Here is a 16,494-nt window from a genome sequence, read left to right as displayed (position 1 = left end):
GCCTGCCAGGACAGTCCAGGGACGCACAGGCCGCTGCTGGCCGCTGCTGGCCGCTCGCTGCTGGCCGCTGGCCGCTCGCCGCTTTGGAGCAACGGGTCTTTTGTCGCCCGAGATGAAAGCGCGGCCAAGCCTCCACCACCACGGCAGCGCACGGCACATCACAGCCTGGCTCAGCCTGGCCTGGCCCTGCCTGCTGGACTGGCCTAGCCCGTGGCCAGCCTCGCCATCCTGCCGCCATCACCATCAACGCTCCTCTCCATCTCCCCCCCATCCTTTCGACGGCTCAAATCGCCCTCCTCAAACAGCACCATCATCCCCGCGTCTACTGACGCCGCCGCCGCCATGTCGCTGCCCTACGCCGCCGACGCAGAGACGTCCCTCTCGCCCTCGGAGCTACAGGTGCTTCGCTCCCAGTACCAGTCCGAACTCTCATCCGGCCACGTAACCACACAGACAAAGTTCAACTACGCCTGGGGCCTCGTAAAGTCAAAAAACCGCGACGACATGAGCCACGGCGTCGGCCTCCTCACCGGTGAGTGGCGCGCACGCTCTCCTGGTCCATGCCCCCGGCGTCGTTCCTCGCACTAATCCCCGCTCCTCCCCTTCCTAACTCGCCGCAGAGATCTACCGCTCCGATCCACCACGACGACGCGAGTGCCTCTACTACCTCTCGCTCGGGCACTACAAGATGGGCAACTACGACGAGGCCAGGCGGTTCAACGGTACGTCCAGCCAATCGCCACTTGCCCATGCCTCCCACGCTTCCTCACTCACCCACCTACGGCCTACCCCCACGGCTCGGCCCCCTGTGCACACCCAGCCCTGCTGATCGAGAGGGAACCAAACAACCTCCAAGCGCAGAGCCTCAACCAGCTCATTGAAAAGGGCGTCGCAAGAGGTGAGCAAGCAGCCCTGCTGGCCTTGCCGCGCGGCCCCGTCCATCGCTGACCCGCCCATTCTCCTCGCACCCACCCCTCTGCTGCTCCCGCCTCGCCTCGCCGCGCAGAGGGCTACATCGGCATGGCGCTCCTCGGTGGCGCAACGGCCGTCGCAGGCATCGTCGTCGCCAGCCTCATGCGCAAGGGAAGGCGATAGATGCCTCGCCGCGCCGTCGCAACCCCACCTCGTCCCCGGCTCCCTCTTTTCTCCTGTATCTATACGTCGCCGTCGCCCCCTTTCACTGCCTCTTTTGCCCGCGCTTTGCGAGGCACCAACACACCGACCTCGGCCGCTTCGATGCGCGCGGCACAAACGCGCCGAGGTGCGCCGGTTCTGGCTCGCCGCCGTCGGATCGTCTCGAGGTCTGGATGGTATCGCCACAGCAGTCGAGTCTAAGCCGCGGCAATGCCGCGATACAACACGTCTTGTCTAATCCCCGCTCCGGGCCGGGCCGGTCTATCGCCACTGCACGGCGGGGAGCGACGACGCCTCGGCGCCGCCCTTGCCGCTCCCGACGCGCGGCTGGTTGTAGTGCACCTGGACCGTCCGCTTGCCCCTCCTCCCGCCGCGGCTGCTGGTCCCGCTCGCCATTGACGCGTTCCTCGCCAGAGACTCGGCGGCTCCTACCGCCTGAGGGGACGGGTCCGAAGAAGGCGCCGCCTCGGTCGTCGTCGTCGTCGTCTCCGTCGTCGCGGCAGCATCTTCGACGACTGCTGTGGGTTGGACAGGTTTCGGGTCCGCGTCGGTCTTTCTCGCGTCCGTTTGGACCGTCTGCTGCGACGTTTCGGCAGAGGGGGATACGAAGGCGGTCGAGGGTTCCGAGGCTGAGGCTGAGGCTGCGGGCGCTTGGGTCGCCTCGCTATTCGCAGCGACGGCAGCGACGACGGGTACCGGCTTCTCTTGGGCCGGCTGCGACGACGACGACGACGACTCGACGGGCGCAGGGACGGATGTGGCTGCCGCTGCTTGCGACGGCGGTGCCGCGCTTGGTGGCGGCGGGGCAGGGGCGGTGCGTTGCGTCTCTGGCCAGCCGCTCGGCGTGACCCTGCCCGTCTCGGTGGGCATGGGGCTCGAGATGCTCGGCCGGGAGCGCACCTTGCCGGCATCCCCCGCCGCCGCCGCCGCCGTCGCCCTGGTTGCCCTGCCGGATAGCGGAAAGGCGCTCTTTTCCGCACCGCCCGAATGCGATGCCTTCTTCGTCGCCCCCCTCCCCCTCCTTCTGGGCGCATACGGCGCATCGTGGTACCTGAAGCCCTCTGGACCGAGCATGGGGGGCTGGCGAAAGGCCTGGTGGTAGAAAAAGTTGCCCGGGTATCGCCTGGCGCCGAGGTTGTTGATGATGAGGGCCCAGCCGAGGACGATGAGGGTGCTAAAGACGACGACGGGGACGAGGTACCAGTCGAGGTCGTAGATGGACGGCACCGTCGTCACGAGGACGGCCAGTGCGCCGCCGGGCGGGTGGGTGATGCCGAGGAGCACCATGACAAAGACGACGGCGGCGGGGATGGTGGCGGCGGCGATCCACGCCTCGCCGTAGACGTCGCCCGGGTTAAAGCGGAGGCGGTCAAAGGCCTTTGTCAGGGCGACGCTGAGCACGGCGGCGACGGCGTTGCCAAAGAGGATGTTTTTGGGCTGGGCCAGCTCGACGCGGTAGGCGACAAAGGTGATGACGGCCTCGGCGCCAAAGGGGGCGAGAATGAGGGGCGCGTCGTGGGCGCGCAGGAGGGGCCCGCGGCTCATAAAGGCCAGCAGCACCATGAGGGTCCACACGGCCACGACCGAGTGGAGCGCCTCGATGAGCTTGGCCAGCATGCCCTCGGTGTACATGCGCGCCAGGTTGAGGCGGCCCGTCGATGCGTCGCGGTAGTGGTCGGCGTTGCCCGTGTGGCCGAGCGGCGGCAGCCCAAAGCTGAGGATGCGCCCGGCGGTATAGTGGAAGCGGTTGAAGCGCCGATGGCCCGCGTCGAAGCGGAAGCCGTCCGGCCAGTGCGAGTAGGAGCGCGGTCGGAAGCCGATAAAGTGGCTCAGCGGGTAGATTCTGGCCAGCAGCGGATGCAGCTCCTCGCCGTCGTCGTCGTCGTGGTTGCCGTCGCCCGGGTCGAGGTCATCGGCGTCGGCGTCAAAGGCGCTCTTCTGCGGCGCCTTTTCGGGATCCCCAGCGAACAGATCCCGTCCACCGCGGTCCGACATCGGTCCATGGCGGCGATCGTCGGTGGGCACCTTGAGCAGCTCTGCGCTCTTCCTGGCCGTCGCCGTCGTCGTCGCCGCGGCGTTCCTCTTGCGAGTCGAGGGCGGTACCCCGGCCATCTTGCCTCGCGACCCGGATCTCCTGGGCGGCGGGACGGCGTCGGCGGCGTCGACCATTTCGTAACTGCCGTCCGAGTCGTCGGCCGAGGCGCGCGATACGTCGGTCGAGAGGTTTTCGATGAAGCGTCCCTCGACCTTGGTCGACCTCTCGCCGGCCTCGGAGATGCGGGCGGGTTGGTCGACCCCGCCTTGCCCTGTCGATGCCATGGTCGGGGACGTCTACGGGGGTAGGTGAGGGGGGTGGGGTCGGGTTGTATGCGGTTGTCGTTGTGGAGCGAGGCCTGCGTAGCCAGCTCGATGGACGCGAGGGAGTCTTGTGGGCTATGGCAGCGGTCGCACACGACCTCTTGGACGGAGAGAGGGGAAAGGCGGTATGGCGCCGAGGATGGTGAGAGAAGGGAAGGTGACCAAGACGACGAGCGAGGGAGGGCAAAGAAGGAGGCCGCTCGTCAAGATGCTGTCCAGCTGGACTGGACGACAGCTGACGCCAAGCCCTCGTCTTCGGCCGCAGGGCAAACGACCGTCACGGAAGGCTTCGCGTCCAGGGCCACCAACGAGCCCTGCACGCCCCGACTACTCTGGCCTGTCGTTATACCAGGCCTGTAGCATGCCAGCTGTTCGCTCGTCGCCGTGTCAGTCGGTCCGTCTGTCGATTGCTTCCTGCCTGTTGCGGATATCCAGACCGTTCGGCGCAAAGGGAGGCATGCCCGCTGCCGTCTGCAGCTGGCTACGCTGTTTGCCAACCGAGGGGGACCCTCGTTCACGAGCAGGCTATTCTAGGCAGCAGGCAGCAGCTAGGTCGAGCGACCAAGCAAGATAGGCCGCCGGAGAGGACCCTGCCTGGCCTAGCCTGCCTGTCGAGCCCTCCATGATGCGTGCGCAGCTGGCAAACCTCCCTTGCCTGAGTCTGCCTGGCCTGGCCTGGCCTCGTCGAGGTGCATGTCCAGAGCGAGAGGCTTGCCGGCCAAGAACGTGTGTGTGCTACCTAGCGTGCCGCAAGATGGCATCGCTGGACTCGACTGAGGCAGGCCTCTGGGCCAGACCGGTCGACGGATGGGTGCGCGTGTTTGCAAGCAAGCTGGCTGCTTGACATGCATATGGCCGGGCCCTTGGTCCCTACGTCATGGCTCCTGCATCCGAGCAAGGCACGCGCCCTTGGCCAACTCGATGCACGTATGTGCGCGTGCGTGCGTGTGCAGCCCAGCCCAGATCCGGCCGCGCCAGGCCAGGCAGGCTAGCCACGCACGCTCGGAGAATTCGACGCGCAAAGTGCTCGCCTGGATCGACGCGATCTCGAGCCACCAAACACGTCCAGCCCGGCCTCGCTCCCTCACTCGCAGCGATGCCCCTCCCGCTTGTGTCTTCCCACTCCATGGCCCCGCACTGCGGCTAGAGGGGAACCGACGAAACGGATACGACGTAAGTGGTTTCTGGGGGGTCTAGCTAGAATACAGATGGGTGGATGCGCGCGGCAAACGACGACGACAAAAACACGCAAAGGCTCACGATGGATGGGCTACAGAAGTCAAAAGAAGAGATAGGAAGCGACGAGGCACCGACGGGGCTCGAAAGGGGACGGTGCCTTGGGTCGAACGCGGATGGAACAGGCTGGGTAAGCGGCACGGTCGTCGGTAGAAGTAAGGTAAGGTAGCACGACGGCGGCCGGGATCGGCGTGGCGCTCCGGTTCGCGCGACAGCGGCGCTCGAGTATCGCAGCGAAAGGCGTTGGTGTCGGCGCAACGGACGAGCGGAGCAGGTTTAATGACCCGCGCGGCGCCCGCTCAGCGCAGCTTGGCAAACGGATTAAAGGCGTTGTTCTCGCGCCGCTTGTCGAGCTGGCCCTTTGACGACGTGTTGAGGTCCCAGAAGCGCAGCGTCTCGTCGCCGGCGCCCGTGACAATCGTGTCGCCCTGCGGGTTCATCGAGAGGTAGAGCACCCTCATCGTGTGGCCCGTCAGCGTGGCAATCTGCTGCATCGTCGGGTAGCGCCACACCTGGATCTGGTTCTGCACCGTGCCGCTCGAGTAGCCGTGCGTGCTGACCAGCTCGTTGGACGTCTTGCTCCACACCAGGTTGCACACCTGGCTGCCCGTGTCGACCTCGTTGAGCATCGTCCCCGTCATCGTGTTCCAGAAGCGGATCTTCATGTCGACGGTGCCGCCTCCGGAAGCGAGGATGCCCTGCTGGTGCGGGTTCCACGCAATCGCCTTGACCGCCGCCGTGTGCTCCGTGAACCGGTACAGGGGCGCCTCGCTCAAGCCCTCCCACACCATCAGCCGGTTGTCGTTGCCGCCGCTGGCCAGCTGGTTGGTGTCGACGTTCCACTTGAGGCCGCACACCTCCTGCCGGTGCGCCTTGAGCTCGCGGATGTACTGGTCCGGCGCCCGCACGTCGCGGTGGTAGATGTTGCGGTCGCGCGAGCCCGACGACAGGACAAACTCGTTCCACGCCAGGCTGCCCACCCGCTGGCTGTGGCCCTTCATCGTCCGCACCAGCTTCTGCTTCTCGACGTCCCAGATCTGCACCAGGCCCTTGTGCGTGCCGACGGCCATGTGGTTGCCCTTGGACGCCCAGTTGATGCCCGTCACGACGTCGCCCTGGTCCTTGAGGTCGCACAGCTTCGTCACCGACGACGTCTCGGCCGACCACAGGTAGACGCACGTGCCCAGCCCCACGCCCAGCACGTTCCTGCTCGACCAGTCGACGAGGTTGAGGTAGAAGTCGTCGGCCAGCTCGGGCGCGTCGAGCACCTTGTACGGCACCTTGTTGAGCACCCGCGCCGGCTTGCGCGGGCTCAGCAGCATCCGCTGGCTCTCGAGCTTGACCGGGCTCAGGCTGTACGCCTTGTGCACGGGGGAGTCGAGCGTCTCGCCGCCGGACCCGCCCCCAACCAGCCCGCCAAACAGCCCTCGGCCAGTCCGCCCGCCGCTCGACCCGCCGAGCTCGTCGTCGGCGATGCCAAAGTCGGCCACCCGCCCGATGCCCGACCCGCTGCGCCCGGGCGTCTTGGACCGCGACGGGCTGCCGTAGGTGAAGAGGTTCTTTTTTGTCGGCGTGGCCGGCGAGATCAGGCCGCCGGTCTGGCTCGAGTACCTCGTCGTCGACGAGCCGCCGCTCGTGTGCACCGAAGACGACGAGCTGGACGCTGCCGCCGCTATCCCGTTGCCTCTGGACCCTCGCGTTGGCGACGTGCCTGGCCCGACATTGGTCCCGAACAGCTCCGAGCTCAGCAGCGTCGAATATGCCTGATTGGCTTCCTCTGGTGAGCGGCAGAGGGGCGAAACAGAGGAGGGGCGTGGAGCTAGATCAGCAGCCTGCACGTTGACACTGCCGGAAAGACTGTCCCTGCCGCGCACGCCTCACCTTTCTGTGCATCGGTGTCGGCGACGACCTTGCGCTTGTGCCGGCTCGGTGTCGAGGGCTCGTCGGCGATCAGCTGATATGCCGACTGCATGTCGGTACCGTCACGTTGTGGGATGAATCTGCAGGGTCAGGGCGGGGGGAACGGCAAGTGATGGGCCCAAGCACCGTGTCGGCGGGGTCAGCTTTAGGGGAAATAGGGGGTCTGTGCTTTGACCGCCCTGCCGGCGTCGTCTGCCACGCACCGGTCGACGTAGCTGCTGGCCGCCTGCCGACTCTTTGAGGGCGAGACCGGCTTCGAGCTTCCAGCCGACAGCGAGCCTTGCCTCGACGACTCCCCGGGCTTGGCATTGTGAACTGAGGACAGGCTATTCGAGCTCGAGGATCGGTGGACGGCAGCGCCGCCACGTATCCGCTCGCGGTGTGAGGTCGGGGATCCGTGCGCGGGTGATGCGTGGCCCGACGGCGACGAGGCTGCGCCGAAGCCGAGGAGGCGGTCGGTGGTGCTGCCGCCGGCCAAGAGATCGGAGCGGGAGTGGTTTCTGGAGGATGACGGCGAGGAGCCGCCGGATGACTGGCTGCGGAGGCGCCGCCCGAATTCGGTGTTGTACATGGTCGCAGCCGCGGGCCGCCCGCTCGATGGCAGCGGATACACTGCCGCCGCGCTGTTGCAGCCTAGGCGGTGGAGGGGCCGTTGCAGTGGGGTGCGATGATGGCGGTGGCAGGGATGGGAGAGTCCGACGAGGCTGAGGTCGTATCTCTGAGTACAAGCGTACGAGGGGCCGATACGAGCGGTTGAAGCAGAGGATGTTGGGCTGGCGCACTGCTCGGCGCGGTGTGGGCTCGATTCTGCGGAGAGAGGAGCAATCGTCTGGGTGGTGGCGGGATGAGAAGGGAATGGCTTGCTAGTGCGATGATGATGGAGCAGCTGAGGTATGCGTGTGATGGTAGTTGGGAGATGGTGGGCTGGATGTCCAAGCAGCACCTGACCTCGTCCGCAAGGATGCGGAGTGCGGCTACTGGCAGCGGTCGAGCGGCTGCACGACGGTACGAGGCGGAGGCTTAGGCTTCAGTAGTGGCCCGTCGACGCAGGTGCGGTAGAAGGCGCAAGAGGTAGCGCCGGGATCGGCGAGGGCCAGCGTGGCTGTCGTCGTCGAGGTTGCAGCAGTGCCTCGAGCTAGAGGGGCTCAGAGGGTCGATGTGTGCGTTGCGTCGCAGGAGAGGCGGAGCGAGGCGTTGAAAGAGGGGCGTATGGATGGATGGTGGATGATTGGCCCAAGCCGGAGCGGCGGTGATGAGGATGGCGATGGATGCGGACGAGATGGAGGTGCAAGCAACGAGGTGCGGCGGCCAAAGGTGGAGCAACCTCCCCCCCCCATCAGGCCCACGGGCGGGAAAACAAGCCAAGCTGCCAGCCCGAAGCCCCACGCAGCGCAGATCGAGAAATCAGAATCAGACGCCCGCGCGTCGGCCTTGCAAGCTCGAGCCCGCTCTGCTGACCACACTCTGCCCGCCCCCCTTGGCCATCGTGCAATACAAACCCGCCCTCACCTGACGCATGTCTTGTAGTCGTCGGCCCGCTCGCAATACAAACCGACCTCCCAACCCGGCGGGCGGAATCGCCGAAGGCCGAGCCTCCATCAACATCCAAGCAGGCCCTCCCTCGCCCCGTCGCCGTCGTCGTCGTCTCGCAGTCGACAAGGGTAACCCCCCGCCTTGCTCTGCCATGCTGTCCGTATCAATCACCACAAGAGTTGGCGCTGCAGTCGATGGCCTCCTGCCACAATCGGTCCGCGCGCACTCGCTGGCCATCCTCGCATGTGCACGACGCTTGCTGCTGCTGTTGCTACTTCGTCGACGCCCGACCTGCCCGTACTGACCCGCCACTGCGCCTCGAAGCAGTCTAGCCCAGGGACCGCTTCCTGGTGCTCGAGTTTGGGCGGCCAGACTGCGCCGTCAATGCCCGGCCCCAGCGACGCTGTCGAGCAGCGCAGCAAGCACGACGATCGCCGGCCTCGTCTCGGATGAACCGGCGTCGTCGAGGCATCGGTGTCGTCCAGAGCGGACAGGCGTGGATGCACCAGCGCGCACTCCCGGCCCCATTTTCATCGGATTTTCCTTAGCCCTTTTTCCAGCGCTCGGCATGGCCCATCACCATCAGCCCTTTGGCCACCACTCTCTGCCCCTTGGTGCAGGTCTGCCCCATCACTGCCAAAGCCTTCTCACTTCGAGATGTTTCCAATCAGCTCTCATGGCACCAGACACACACAACACCGCCGATGATGTGTCTGCAGCAGAGAGTCAAAGGCATGGTCAGTCTGGCTGGTGACCAGCAAGCAAAGCCGTCCCTTGCCAGTGGTGCAGGCTGAGCGCGCGTGCGCCCGCCCCGCCCCGAGCGACCGCCCGACCGACCCAGCCACCCGACCTGACCTGCAGGCAGGGTCCAGCCGGCCGGTTGGCATGGGTGCGCCGATGGGCTGAGGCTGGCGCGGGGAAATTCAGGCGAGGCCAGGCCTGCCTGCCAGGTGAAGAGCACGCACAAACGCGTCCCGAGTCGAGTCGCTGATCCTTGTCAGTCTCCCGTGATTTCTTGCGAGGCCCGGCCTGCCGGGCGCACTCGAGTCGGTCGGCAGCATCTTGCTTGCCTCGCGCGTGTCGATCTGGCCTGGATCCCGGCCTGTGTGCTGGCAGACCGGTTCGAACCTGGCTCAGCCAGTGTCAAGCAGAGGTCAAGCACGAGCGCCGCCCCATCGTCGTCAACCTCGGCCAACCCACAGGCTGGGCCCGGCTGTCATGGCCGGGCCGCCCCTTTGACCGCCGTACCCTAGTTAGCCTGCCAACTCCCCTCGACCAAGGCCCCGCACCGCGCCGCCTCCCTGGTCGTCTTGGTCTTGACAAAGTCGGACTCGACTCTGCTCGCAACGGGGCCAGCCCTCTGGTGTCGCAAACAACGTAACGTCGTCCGCGACCTGGGCGACCCCTATAAAGCCCCCTCTCTGCTCCTCTCCCGGATCGCGCGCCCCTTTTCCCCCTTCCACCAACCCCCAACTCTTCAAGCCAAATCATCCGTGAGTGGTGCCATCGACGTTTCTCGCCGCCACCGCCCGTCGCCGCCGGCCATTTGGCATCGGATCGATATCTGGCCAGAGTGGCGTCACGGCGCGGAGGGTGGCGGTCCTCACCTTCCTTGGACCCGAGTGCGAGATGAGATGGGCCAGCCACTCACACCATGAGCTCCCTTCTCTCTCTCTCCCTCTCCCCCTCGCCCCCGCCGCCTCCCGCCCTGACCTCGTATCTCGCCTCGCTGGTGTTGTTGCTCTGCCCTGCCCTCGCCCGCCCTCGCCCGCCCGCCCCTTGACTCGATGACGATCCCCGCCCTCGATTCCGACTTTCTTATTTTTCGAATTTTCCGCGGCGCCCCCATTTTCCTCGCACCCTGCCTCTGCTCTGGTGCCCTCGCCCCACTCCGCCCCCTCTGCTGCACCGCCTCGACGCGATGGATGGCGCACGTCACCTGGTCGATATCGGCTCGCTCGCCACCTCGACCTAATGTGACTTCTTTTTCTTTCGCCACCCGCCCGCCGACCCACCACGGCATTTTTTCGGATCCGCATCCGCCCACCGCGCGCGCGCGTCTGCCCCTCCCTCCACCCATCCGCACCGCACCGCCCCGCTCTCGCCACCGCCTATTTCTGTCGCGCCCCAACGCGTCTCGCCACCTCTCCCTCTCACCACCACCATCCATCCACCCATCCACTCGGTCGCTTGTCGCCATCGTCATCGTCATCGCCATCACACATCCACTCTTCGCCACCACCCTCTCCCACGTCCCACTCCTCACCACCTCCTCACCACCTGCTCGACGCGCCACAGACAATGGCCCGCACCAAGCAGACAGCCCGAAAGTCGACCGGTGGTAAGGCGCCGCGCAAGCAGCTCGCCACCAAGGCCGCCCGCAAGTCGGCCCCGGCCGCCGGCGGTGTCAAGAAGCCCCACCGTTACAAGCCCGGTACCGTCGCCCTGCGTGAGATCCGTCGCTACCAGAAGTCGACGGAGCTCCTCATCCGCAAGCTCCCCTTCCAGCGTCTCGTCCGCGAGATTGCCCAGGACTTTAAGACCGACCTGCGCTTCCAGTCGTCGGCCATCGGAGCCCTGCAGGAGGCCGCCGAGGTGAGTGTCCTGCGATACGCCTGTCGCGCGCGTGCGCGTGTGAGGAAGCCGTGGCCTAGGCCCTGTCGCTGACTCACGCCCGCCCCCTCCTCCCCTCCCTACAGGCCTACCTCGTCTCGCTCTTCGAGGACACCAACCTGGCCGCGATCCACGCCAAGCGTGTCACGATCCAGCCCAAGGACATCGCCCTCGCCCGCCGTCTGCGCGGCGAGCGCTCGTAAGGCGGCCTCGGCCTCCCTGCCTGCCACCCATGCATTGTACTTCTAGGCCCCGCTCCCTCGCGTTCCGTCGTGTCTCTCTCGTCTCCGTCGTCTCGGCCTCCTTCCCTTCTTGATTCCCGCCGCCACAGCCCGAAGTAATTCCTACTTTGGCCCACGCCGGCCGTCCCTCTTTTCCCCATCAATCTGCTCTTGTGTGCCTTTCTCGTTCTGGGTCCGAGACACCTCCTTCTTGAGTTGGTGAGGAGTCTCGCGTGGAGCGTCACTCGCGAAAGAGGTGCTGTGGCGGCCAATCCTGCACCTCGTCTCGATGTCCGACCGCGACCCATCGGCGGCGAAGGCAGCCCGGCGCCTGGCTCTGAACTCTGAATCCGATCCACGTCTTCCACGACCCGGCGCGTCTCCTTCTATCTGTCCGACTGTCAGGGCGTGTCGTGGCGGATGTGTGAGGGAAACGAGGACGGATGGTGCAGCAAGTGTGGGGTGCGCAGAGCGGCGGGTGAGTGCGGACGGGCCGCCGCGAGTTGGCAGGCCAGGCCTGGCAGGGTGTCTGGTGGTGCGATGATGGCTCCAGCGCGGCAGGCCAGGCGCGCACAGGCCCAGTACGTGCCAGGCTTTTTCTGGCCGGCCAAGCAGCAGCACCCTTCCGTGCCCTTCTCAGACCCTCCTTCGCCTTCGCCCTCTATCCCCCACCTTCTGCCTCACCACCGCTCCCGCTGCCCACCCATCACCTCTATCGTACTGGCCGATCGAAGGGCACCCTTACCCGCCCCTTCGCTTCTGAGCCTCCCGGCGCTATTCTCTCACCCTCCCTGTAGGCGACGACCTTGGCAGCCGCGCTCCTGCCGCCACTTGCGCTGCACGACCGAGGATGGGCCTCTTCAACGTGCTCGTCTCGGGCTCGCTGCTGCCTTGGCGGTGGGGTGCCAAGCAGGAGACCGACTACGAGACGATCCTCTCTGCGCTCTCAAAGGAGATCAGCGAGGTCCAGTCCCGGCTGACGCAGATCCGCACGCGCGAGAGGCGCGCCAGCGTCACCCTCACCCTCCAGGCCTTCCTCGTCTGGGCCCTCTACACCGCCGCCTGCTGGTTCTTTGGCCTGCTCAGCCTCAGCCGGAACGAGTTCGAGGATGCAGGCAACGAGGGCGGCAGTAGCTACAACCTGTTCCTCGTCTGGATGCCCGTCGTCCTGTCCCCGATCCTGTGAGTGGAATGGCGGGCGCGAACGGACCGCCTCCGTGGATCAGCACTGAGCCATGCCTTCGCTCTCTTGCATCGCGACTGCCACGGCCACACAGCATCATCTTCACTCGCAAGATTGTCCGCTTCTGGTACAGGCGCGTGGGAGCCGCAGAAGGTGAGCAGCGGGCCGATCTGACCGGTTCGATGGTGCAAGGGCCCGCAGCGCTGACCCGACCGTACTGCCTCCCTGGACACGGGACGGTTAGAGAAACACCTGGGCGAGCTGCGCCGTCAGCGGAGGGACAAGATCGACGAGATCAAGCGCGCGACCAAATACGACCACCTGCGCATGCTGCTCGAAAAGTACGACGAGACGCAGCCGCGCGGGCCCAAGGCGGCAGCGGCAGCGGCCTCGCCGAGTCCAGCACAGGGGCAGCAGCGTAAGCCAGCAACGCCTGGAGCTGCCCCTGCAATCCAGCAGCAGCAGCAACAGCAGCAGCAGCAGCAGCAGCAGCAGCTGGGCGCTCGTCAGACAGGACCGCCACTCACGCCGGAGCAGGCTCGCATGCAGGCCCAGAAGATGGCGGCGATGCGACAGCAGGGCGCGCTCGGTCCGCCCAGGCCGCTCCCGCCCTCGCAGCCGATGCAGAGGACCTGGATGGACAAGGTGGCGGACGCGGTGCTCGGCGCCGATCCGAGCAGCGCCGGTCCGGAGCAAAAGTACGCCCTGATCTGCTCTCGCTGCCACATGCACAACGGACTGGCACTCAGGGAGGAGTTCCAGGAGATCCGTGAGTAGAAATGGCTCTTCCGCCGGTGATCGCAGACTGGGCTGGCCGGCGTCTGACAGCGCTCTCCTTGCCTTGCCCTGCCGTGCGCCGACGGATGGATCGAACAGAGTACATCTGCCCGCACTGCGGACAGTTCAACAGCCGAAGGCCTTCGAGCGCCCCTCACTCGTCTCCCTTTTCGTCGCGGATCATCAACAACGGAGGCGGATCCCAGGGGCCAGCCTCGTCGCCGGCGATGGCGCAGCGACACCCGCTGGCCGAGAGCAGCACGGCGACCGGGGCAGGACCGGACTCGCCAGGCAAGGCCCACAGGGGCGGTGCGAAGGTCAACGACGACGACGACAACGACGACGCGGCGCCGCCTGCCAACCCGCTGGACGCTGCCAGCGACGGCGAAGACGACGAAGACGACGACGATGGTCCCGTCACCAACATCGACACGCCGTCCAAGAGCAAGGGCGAGGCCCGATCGCTGAGGACGAGGAGGCGTGGCGCGGCCAAGGCCGACGACGGCATGGAGCTCGACGATTGAACGGCCAGGTTGCGGGGGGAAGGGGCCTCTTAGGGGATAGCGAGAGATGGGCGCGGGTGCTGCTCTCGAGCCGCAGCCATCACACACGAAGGATGGCGCCTATCGCATGTTGTAGACCACTATGGAGCAGAGGTCAGCCAGTCAGAACGAGTGAGGAATGGCTGAACGCGTATCGGGGAGCAACAGCTTTTGGGAGGCCGGGATCACGGCCGGGGGGCCAGCCTCGGAGCTGGCCGATGCGCTCAGGCCCAGGTTAAGGTTTTTGGTCGGATTTTTGCCCGCCGCAAATGGCCGGCCCACGCTGGGCCAGTCCGGAACTGGGCCTCGTCGTCGTCTGCTCGCACGCACTACTACCACCATCACAGTGGTCCATCACCCCGCTGCGCCACTGCCCCACTCGCCCTCGCCCAGCCCCACCGACCCGTCCACCTACCTACCTTTTCTTCGACGCCCCGAGCCCTTGCTTGCCTCTCGGTCGTCTCCTGTCCTGCCTTGTACCTGCCCCGACCCGACCCTTGAGCTTCACCCCCATCCTCACCCTCACCCTCGCCCTCAATCTCACCCCTCCTCGTCGTCCATCGTGACCGGTCCACCGCCCAGCATGTCGTCGTGCGCGGCTGTGACGGCGCCCACGACGGGCCCTCCGCTTCCGCCCTCGGCCTCGCGGCTTCCCCAGACGGCGCAGCTGGATGCGCTGCTGACCATTATCCGCAACAAGGACACGCCGCGCTCCGACTTTATCTTCTACTCTGACCGCATCATCCGGCTGCTGGTCGAGGAAGGGCTCAACCACCTGCCCACGCTGCCCAAGACGGTGCAGACGCCGACGGGCATGCCCTACGACGGCGTATCCTTCGAGGGGCGCATCTGCGGCGTCTCGATCCTGCGCGCCGGCGAGGCCATGGAGCAGGGCCTGCGCGAGTGCTGCCGCAGCGTGCGCATCGGCAAGATCCTCATCCAGCGCGACGAGGAGACGGCCCAGCCCAAGCTCTTCTACGCCAAGCTGCCCGAAGACATCGCCGACCGCTGGGTGCTCCTCCTCGACCCCATGCTCGCCACCGGCGGATCGGCACTCAAGGCCATCGAGGTCCTCACCGACCACGGCGTCAAAAAGGAGCGCATCCTCTTCCTCAACCTCATCGCCAGCCCAGAGGGCCTCCAGAACATGTGGACAAAATACCCGCAGGTCCGCGTCATCAGCGCCTGGGTCGACGAGAAGCTCGACGACAAGAGCTACAGTGAGTGCCCGCCGCCGTGCCGACGTGCCGCCGTGCCATCGGTGCACCAAAGTCTCCGGCTGACCTTGCCTTGGCCTGCCTGCTCTGTACCCTGCGCATCTCTCCCTCCGCCGCAGTCATCCCCGGTCTCGGAGACTACGGCGACCGATACTACAGCGGCTGAAGACCGGGCTCAGCCCAGCTCTGCGGCCACCGGCGGACCCCCGCTACGAAAGCAACGGACACGACCACTAAAGAAATCGACATCGAAACAGACCACCACCCAGCATACACTCACACACAGACACAGGAGCATTCCGCTTGACCCATGTAAACACCACAGAAGAACGACAACCGAGCGAGCATGCAGAAGGCCTGCTCCATTTCCCCTCTCAATCGGACACCGCGGTCCCCCGCTCGGCTATACGAACTTGACGCCCTCGCCGTCGTCTGTCTCTGTCCCGGCAAAGATTTGCGCCTTGCCCTGGGTCGAGAGGTGCTGCAGCGCCTGGCGGAGGAGCGGTATTGGGAGGTTGTGGAACTCTGTGACGGCGCATAACGTGGAAGCGGCGGTGCGGTGTCAGTGCTGCGTCGGGACGGCGGAAGGCCCGGGCAGGATGACGAGCTCACCTTGGCCCTCGACGAGATCGCCCTGGGTCAGCTCGAACAGCGTCATGATGCTCTTGTTCTGCCCCGTCGCCGACACCTGGAGAAGAGGGGCGGGGGTTCGCCGTGGGTCAGCCAGCTGCGTGTGCGCGACTCGACCAGGCTACACGGCGATCCACTCACCCAGTCGTAGATGAGGTCGGCCCACTGCGCGGGCGTCCGCCAGTAGATGAGGGCCTTGGTGCCCGTCGCCGCCTTGCCGGGCCTGACGCCGTCCCACGCCGCCTGGCGATTCCTGACCATGTCCTGCAGGATCTCGCGGACCGTCTCGCCGTCGAGGGCCCTGGATATCCGGGCGTTGCGGAAAAGCGACTGCCACACGTCTCGCTCGCGTGCGTCGGCATCGACTCCCGGCGCCACTGCGCTCGCGGAGGACGAGGAGGAGGTGGGAGCGGCGTCGACGTAAAAGATGCGATGATGCCGGCAAAAGGCGAGGATGAGGGAGCGCCACTGCGCCAGCTGCTGGGCGCGCGACGTCGGGTTGGGCTGGAGCGTGTAGAAGGGCGGGAACGAGTGGATGGCCGGAAAGCTGAAGCCCGATGCCGACGCCGAAGCCGCGCCGCCGCCACTGTCGTTGCTGAGTGGCGTCGCTGTCGATGCCATGCTACTGCCAAGGTGTCCTGCGGCTGTCGGTGATGGTGGGACTGAGACGGTGGCCATGTCGGTCGTCTGGAGCAGAGGCTAGGGTAGGGTAGGGTTGTAGGCCAGCCCGTCGGTCGACAAGGAAGCCGTTCGCCAGCCGGCTCCTGGACCGCTGCGCTTGGCCTGGCTTGGCCTGCCTGCCTGCCGCCTGCCGCGTGGGGGGCAAAAGTGGAGTTTGGCTTGCTCGCTCGCACAGGCCCCCGGCCAAACGGAAGGTCAAGCAAGTTCAAGGTCGCCCGCCCGGTGCCCCTGGCTTGCAGCTTCCTTCTCTGCCGGGGCATGGCAGGCCAGACGGGCCGCCTGCTGCTTGCGTGGGTGTGCCTGCGCCCGGCCTGCCCCGCGCGCCCGGCCCTCGAGGTCGGATTTTTTTTTTTCTTCTTCCCCTTTGAGGAGGGCCTCTGGCAGGCCGACGGGCAGACGAGCAGCGGCAGGCCAGGCAACCAGGCCAGGCCGGCAGCAGGGGGCCAAGG

The 16,494-nt window shown here is 66.3% G+C and overlaps 7 protein-coding genes across 7 annotated transcripts; 4 read left to right on the top strand and 3 right to left on the bottom strand.

The window, feature by feature from the left end:
• Window positions 1–342: 342 nt before the first annotated feature.
• Window positions 343–1,095, top strand: PFL1_00719 (uncharacterized protein; the record flags this gene model as incomplete). Its single annotated transcript, XM_007878221.1, has 4 exons — window positions 343–532; window positions 621–722; window positions 821–898; window positions 1,007–1,095. The coding sequence occupies 4 exons, from the start codon at window positions 343–345 to the stop codon at window positions 1,093–1,095; spliced, it is 459 nt and encodes a 152-aa protein (XP_007876412.1).
• A 300-nt stretch (window positions 1,096–1,395) lies between these two features.
• On the bottom strand, window positions 1,396–3,453 carry PFL1_00718 (uncharacterized protein; the record flags this gene model as incomplete). The annotated part of the gene is made up of 1 exon (XM_007878220.1): window positions 1,396–3,453. One exon carries the CDS (start codon window positions 3,451–3,453, stop codon window positions 1,396–1,398), a length of 2,058 nt encoding a protein of 685 aa, XP_007876411.1.
• A 1,574-nt stretch (window positions 3,454–5,027) lies between these two features.
• PFL1_00717 (uncharacterized protein) lies at window positions 5,028–7,219 on the bottom strand (the record flags this gene model as incomplete). Its single annotated transcript, XM_007878219.1, has 3 exons — window positions 5,028–6,505; window positions 6,610–6,728; window positions 6,852–7,219. The coding sequence occupies 3 exons, from the start codon at window positions 7,217–7,219 to the stop codon at window positions 5,028–5,030; spliced, it is 1,965 nt and encodes a 654-aa protein (XP_007876410.1).
• Window positions 7,220–10,482: 3,263 nt separating this feature from the next.
• On the top strand, window positions 10,483–10,997 carry PFL1_00716 (uncharacterized protein; the record flags this gene model as incomplete). Its single annotated transcript, XM_007878218.1, has 2 exons — window positions 10,483–10,776; window positions 10,881–10,997. The coding sequence occupies 2 exons, from the start codon at window positions 10,483–10,485 to the stop codon at window positions 10,995–10,997; spliced, it is 411 nt and encodes a 136-aa protein (XP_007876409.1).
• An 868-nt stretch (window positions 10,998–11,865) lies between these two features.
• Window positions 11,866–13,499, top strand: PFL1_00715 (uncharacterized protein; the record flags this gene model as incomplete). Its single annotated transcript, XM_007878217.1, has 4 exons — window positions 11,866–12,197; window positions 12,293–12,351; window positions 12,443–12,967; window positions 13,075–13,499. 4 exons carry the CDS (start codon window positions 11,866–11,868, stop codon window positions 13,497–13,499), a joined length of 1,341 nt encoding a protein of 446 aa, XP_007876408.1.
• A 601-nt stretch (window positions 13,500–14,100) lies between these two features.
• On the top strand, window positions 14,101–14,900 carry PFL1_00714 (uncharacterized protein; the record flags this gene model as incomplete). The annotated part of the gene is made up of 2 exons (XM_007878216.1): window positions 14,101–14,737; window positions 14,854–14,900. 2 exons carry the CDS (start codon window positions 14,101–14,103, stop codon window positions 14,898–14,900), a joined length of 684 nt encoding a protein of 227 aa, XP_007876407.1.
• Window positions 14,901–15,137: 237 nt separating this feature from the next.
• On the bottom strand, window positions 15,138–16,042 carry PFL1_00713 (uncharacterized protein; the record flags this gene model as incomplete). Its single annotated transcript, XM_007878215.1, has 3 exons — window positions 15,138–15,259; window positions 15,347–15,422; window positions 15,506–16,042. The coding sequence occupies 3 exons, from the start codon at window positions 16,040–16,042 to the stop codon at window positions 15,138–15,140; spliced, it is 735 nt and encodes a 244-aa protein (XP_007876406.1).
• Between the last annotated feature and the right edge of the window lie 452 nt (window positions 16,043–16,494).

This window comes from Pseudozyma flocculosa (assembly GCF_000417875.1).
Source record: "Pseudozyma flocculosa PF-1 unplaced genomic scaffold scaffold00002, whole genome shotgun sequence".
NCBI lineage: Eukaryota > Fungi > Basidiomycota > Ustilaginomycetes > Ustilaginales > Ustilaginaceae > Pseudozyma > Pseudozyma flocculosa.
Note: the sequence above shows the minus strand (reverse complement) of the source record. Positions and strands in the feature narration are given on the sequence as shown.